The sequence below is a fragment of the Aedes albopictus genome, chromosome 3, assembly GCF_035046485.1.
Source record: "Aedes albopictus strain Foshan chromosome 3, AalbF5, whole genome shotgun sequence".
Taxonomy (NCBI): Eukaryota; Metazoa; Arthropoda; class Insecta; order Diptera; family Culicidae; genus Aedes; species Aedes albopictus.
This window is the reverse complement of record NC_085138.1, coordinates 367,698,279-367,704,278: the sequence shown is the minus strand read 5'-3', so window position 1 is coordinate 367,704,278 and position 6,000 is coordinate 367,698,279. Positions and strand designations below refer to the sequence as shown.

The following is a 6,000-nucleotide window of genomic DNA, read 5'->3' as shown; positions in this document are numbered from 1 at the left end:
ACCTACGTTGATTTTTTTTAGGTTAAGGGAAATTTCTGAAAAAACCACCATGGGTTTTTTTTTTCAAATAATCTAGTCTAGTCTAGTCTAGTCTACACATACACAGCCATTCATTGAAAGAATCCTGGAGAATGATGGAATCGACTAGTTCCATCATTCTTCTTGTCATTATTAATGATTGCAGTACATTGGAGATGCATTACAAGCATTAAAGCGGCCAGGCCTACTGTGCAGCGTTTTTAATACAACAATAAAGACAATGAGTGGGGACATCTCGTACCAACCGCTCAGTTTATGAAAAAGCAAAATTAAAATATGGTAAGATTCGGTGGGGGTGACGATGCTAAGAAGGTTAATGTCACCCCTTGGTCCTTGGTCCTTCCGGGGATGGAACACAGGTATTTAATCCATGTCCTGGCCCTTATGCCTAGGCTTAAGCGCCTTTACTCGCTCTCTGAAAATAAGCTAAAAAGTTATGATCCCATGACCTCTCAATGTTGGCCCATCTTAAAAATGTAAATTTATTTTACGATTATGAATCTCCAAACTGATGAAAGCAATCAAATAGGAAAGATCTCACCGGTTTTACTGGTAAAAGTCTTGAAGTTGAAGCAGTTTTCCGTCAATCTTGATGCGCTCGATCCAATCAGCAAAGTCATAACTTCCGGAATTTCTCCCAGATGTACATGCACACTTCAAATAACAATATCACAATTCCTTTGCCCAACACATTTTTCCCGCACTGTGTTTCCCTTCTTCGTTACAAAGCCGCACAACTTCTAAAAATTTGGTTCACTACCTTGAAATAGAGTTTTAACAGCTTGTTTCTATGATTTATTACGTCGTCGTCGATTTGCATGCTGATTGTGACCGGCTCGCGTTCCATGCATCCAAAATCGTCATACTCACGATGGTTGCTCTAAATCGCACGATTTTAAATTATTCTCACTGTTTAAATCTACTCGCGGTGCAAAATTTTAAAAACGAATTATATCCACGGATTGCGTAACACTGTGTAATTCGAATGGAAAAACTCCATTTTTTCGGCCGAATCTAAAACCGAATGAGAGCCCATGGGTTTTTTTTTTCAAATAGTCTGAAAAAAATCTAAAATTTTGAAAAAATACTTATAGAAACATTTTCGAACGAGTCCGAGAAGGAATTTCTGAAAAAAATCTCCAGTAGATTACTCGTAGATATTACAGGAATTACTTTTGAATGCATTTCCAGGGAAACATCTAAAGAAAATCTAAGGAAATTTTTGAAGACATCCCAGGAAAAATTTCTGTAAAACTTTATAGTAAAACTTCACTAGAAACCGTTGATGGAATTCCTAGAAAAGTTAAATGAGACTTTTTAGGAAAATTCCGGAAGAAATCCTTTTATGACATTTAGAAATCTGCAAACGTATTTTTAAAAAATATTCTGAAATTCCTGGAGAAACACTTAGGCACGCCTCTGTATGTATCCCTTAAAAAACTCTTCAGATGTTTCTTAAAGAACTCCAGCCAGACGAGATTCTTAAAGAACTCCAGCCAGACGAGATTCAAGGGTGATATTTTCCAATTTTTTTTTGTCTTTATTTTTGAGATTTTCAGTCCTAGGCTGGTTCATCTCATATTTTTTCTAATAAATTCATTGAAGAATTCCTGAATGAATTCATAAAGTTATGCTTGAAAAAAACGTCAGAAAATTTTCTGGGGAAATATATGGAGGAATATCTAGAGGAATCCCTGTCTTAATCACTGAAAGTAATAATGCAAGATTCCCCGGAGGAATTTCTTAAGTTTTTTTATGGATAACCCCTTAGGCACATTCCGGCAGCATTAATTTTTGAACAAGTCTCTGGAGGACTTCTTAAAGAAATGCCTGTACGGATTTCTGAAGAAGTCTCTCGAAGATTTTTTTTTTGAAAGAATTATTGAAAAAATCCTAGAGAAGTTTTAGAAGATTTCTTCAAACGAATCTATGAAAATCTTGTTAAAAAAATTCTTAAAGTAAATTTCCTGGAAATTCATTAAATACTATTTAAAGCAAGCGCTGGAGAAGTTTCTTGAAAAAATCCCTTGAAGTATTTCTAAAAAAAAAACACTGAAGGAACCTTTACCGAATTCCTGGAGTAATTTCTGATGGAATCCATGGAGCAATTTTGAAAAAAAAGGAGTATTTGGATAAATTTATTAAGGTATTTCTAAACGTACCCCTGGAATTTTTGTAAATTATGGAAGAATTTCTGAAGGAGACTGTTCAATATTCTCTTAATGAATTCTTGAAGTAATTTCTTGAGAAATTCTGAAGAAATTCTTAGATGATTTTTTGAACGAATTCTCGTAGGGATTTCTAAAATAATCCATGAAGAATTTTCTGAGGGAACTCATAGACGCGATTCTAGTGGAATTCTTGGATAAATTTCAAAAAGATCCTCTAGAGAAAATTCTGGAAAAAATTAAAAGGAATTTCTTAAGTAAATCCATGGAAAGTGTTTTAGAAGAACTTTCAAAATCGTGAAAGACTTTCTGAAAACAAGAATTCTTGGAGAAATTTCCAAGCAAATCCATGAAGCAATTTAAGGAGAATTTCAAGGAAGGTTTTATAACAAAGTTCTTTCATTTATGTTAGAAATAATGTATAGAAAACTTAAGAGAAAATATTATAGAAAACTATTATTTTACTAAACGAAACCATTGAAACTAAACGAGTAATTTCTCAAGATATCCATGGTTGGTTTTCTGCATAAGTTTTCCGAGAAGTTTCTGGAGGAATCTCTCAAAGAATTTCTGACGGGATCAGAAAGGAACTCAGATGAGATTTATGCAGGAATTTCTGAATCAATTCTAAAACATAATTTAAAAAAAAATCAGGGAATTTCACTAGTTATTTCTGTAAAAATTTTCAAAGGACTATTTTTGAACATTGATCGTAGATTGGTTAAGAAAGTACGGATAGTAGTTACTGCGAAGAGAATATGGATCACATAATTTAGTTTATTTTTTTTTCAGTTATAAGTTATCAGTTGGGGTATTTTCTCGTCGAAAAAAAATCCATGTTTCTGAGTCCTCAAACAATTTTTAGACGTTTAGGCCCCTTGAGGTACGGCTTTGAGATAAGGACCTCATTATTTGAGACGATATTTGTTTTAGACAAATCAATAATGTTTTAATGTAGAACTATCAACACTTCCTATTTTCTCTAAATATGGGACGCCCTACTATTTCTTTATAGCCATCCTAATTATTTTTGGATTGATCAGTCAGGAAATCTTGCCGTTAGTCACCTTTAACTGTGGCGTTTTTCGACTCGACAACGGCAACAACTCCATCCTTTCCAGGCTGACCTTTTTCAGTGTTCTGCGTCCACAAAGCAAACGGCCTTATACAGCTATAGTAGAACAACTCCACCACGCTAAGCATACTCATGCCCATACAAAGTCCCAGCAGTCCTCCACAATTGGCCAAAAAATCCGTCAACCCGTACAGCTCACTTCGCTTTGATGTCATAAACTGCGATTCCTTGTAGTAGATCCCCAGTCGTGAGATTTGCATTCTGTGAGGAAACATGACAAACCAATTACATCGTTTATCAACATATGAATTTCAAATTACCCGTTTACTGCCATCGTTGAGATGTTCATCGTGCGAGCCCACCGTACCCAGTCAAAGTTTGCCTGGGTGATCTCCGTATCGTACTGAACCGAAGTGCAAGCTGGCAAACAATTGCATCTCGCCCGGAAGTTCAACTCCTCCAGCTTGTGTCCCGTAGGTCCCATTTCGAGCAGTTCGATCTCCGCATTCCACATGCACCGAAACTGATTGATTTCGCATTCAGGGGTGGCGCTCGTTCGAGGCATCGAGAACTTGACGCAACCGCATCGATGAAGTGTGAAATTCGTTAGGCACTCGAGTTCGCAGTTTTCCTGGTTGTACACACGGAAGAACTGCAGATAGCGTTCGCTGTTGAAGAAACACTGCCGCCGCTCGGGACTGTAGCTTTGCAATCCGTCGTTGGTGGAAATCTTCTCCGGTTTGACGGCGACCGTGACTTCGTGATTCATGGGAATCCGGATGAATTTGTTCGATACTTGGGGGAATTCGCTGGAGGAGTGCAGCAAGATTTTGAAACCGTGGATGGGTCCCCTACAGAGGTAGTCGTGGTTTGTGAGGTCCGAGCGTAGGAAGAGCGAAAGTCCTGCAGAGTAGCCGGGTCCAAGGGTTCGACGGGGGTAGGAAGTGATGTTCGCTTCACGAGAATAGCCCATCTCGAGAGACCAGTAGGGAGCTTCCGACTGTTCGGTAATGTAGGGATCACTTGACTGGAGAACATTCGTGCGAAGCATGTCTTTCGCGGAGAGGATGTTGAACGTTAGGCAAACTCCCTCTTCCGTAAGCGTGTAGGAAAACAGATCAGAGCAGTTGTATCTTTCGCCGAGGAATATGCAATCGTCCAACATTTCAGCTTTAGGAATGTTCAACAGTCTGATTAGAGACGCGTAACTTTCCAAGGTCTTCTTGTTTGGGATAGTCACGGTTTTCGAGATCAGTGTGAATATGTTGGCACGATCACACAGCTGCATCATCGCCAGTAGGGCATCGTCCCTGAAACGGAACATAATGATACACACGAAAATTCAACGAATCAAAATTCTTCTAACCTCGCTTGATGATTCCTCTTCGAAAATTGATCCACAAAACGATGGAACTCTCTCGTAAAATTCAACACCGAAATCGGCGTCTTCGCTTCCGGACAGATAGTAACCGCCGGAAAAGGAATCTGCCATACTGGGGTGAACTTCTCGTCAAAACTCACAATCACCGGAGTTTGGTCCCACTTCTCGTAAACCTTACGAATCTGCAGAGCCCCACTGCACACCGAAAGGGCAAACACCGTAATCCAGAAGAACTTTTCGCACCAATTACGATCCGGACAGCCGAAGTACTTCACCCCGTGGATCGAGGTCTTGGAGGCGAAATCCAAGAAGATTTCCTTCGCCTTCAGAAGAATGGCCTTCACCTTTCCGAGAGTCATCCCGAGCGGGACTAAATACGCGACAGAACTGACAGCGTCCGTTGCAATTTCCCTCCGAGCGTGTGAAAATTAGCACACTGGTGGAAGTCGCCATGCCTAAGCCGTTTACCGTAGTTGAGATTGATGGGTGATGCGCTGTTCGTATGACATCTAATAGCTGGAATGCCGCATTTTCCAATGCAAATGATAATGAAAGTTGTGAGCGGTGAAGTTTTGCTACTCCACTGACCACGTTGAAATGGACAGTTACGTTGATGGGTCATTAGACCGGATACGATAGAGTGAATGACGTTGGATAAATGTCATGCATTAGGGTGGTCCACATTGTACGTATTTGTGAAAACTAAAATTATCGAAAATTGGATATTTGAACTCTGTATAAGGCATCAGGTCTCCTTAATTTGAGAAATGTGTGTCGTCCGTCACAAGAACTAACAATAGGCCTGTTTTCCTTCGAAGTAGAATGACGTCGTCACCTATATTGTCGAAACGGCAAACGTGTGGGTCTTCTGGGTTAAACGCCCGGTCATTTCGTAATTAATGATTTATAACTGAACAGATTATTAGACGTGTCTGTTGGAGTAGTGTAGTGACAGCCCCCTGCTAGGATAATAGAAAGATAGCGATGTCAGCCCCCTGGTCATATGACATTTGTTTGTACGAGTCTATGTATGTGTGTGAATGAGATGGACAGCTGACGAAGCATAAATGCCAATGTATGTTTGTTTATATTTTTAGTCCGTACTACTCCGTAACTGTAGATAGACGTGGATGAAACTGAGGTCCGTCTACTTGTTAGTATATATCACTACTCCCGGAACGGTAATTAATTAGCTAGTCGATCGGTTGTTCTTGTCCGCTGCGCTGAGATACCCAACTGGTAATGGGCTCAGGTATCGCGAAGAAAGTGTTCTGGAAAAGTGTCTGTTCGAAGAGATATTTTTTGATCGAGTTGCGTTGTATAACGATTCGAGTGTA

General features: G+C 39.5%; 1 protein-coding gene across 1 annotated transcript; it reads right to left on the bottom strand.

Moving 5' to 3' along the window:
• Positions 1-2,533: 2,533 nt before the first annotated feature.
• Positions 2,534-5,312, bottom strand: LOC115267806 (pickpocket protein 28-like). The gene is made up of 3 exons (XM_029875152.2): positions 4,649-5,312; positions 3,603-4,592; positions 2,534-3,543 (listed from the first exon to the last, which is right to left on the bottom strand). The coding sequence occupies exons 1-3, from the start codon at positions 5,020-5,022 to the stop codon at positions 3,267-3,269; spliced, it is 1,641 nt and encodes a 546-aa protein (XP_029731012.2). The 5' UTR covers positions 5,023-5,312; the 3' UTR covers positions 2,534-3,266.
• Between the last annotated feature and the right edge of the window lie 688 nt (positions 5,313-6,000).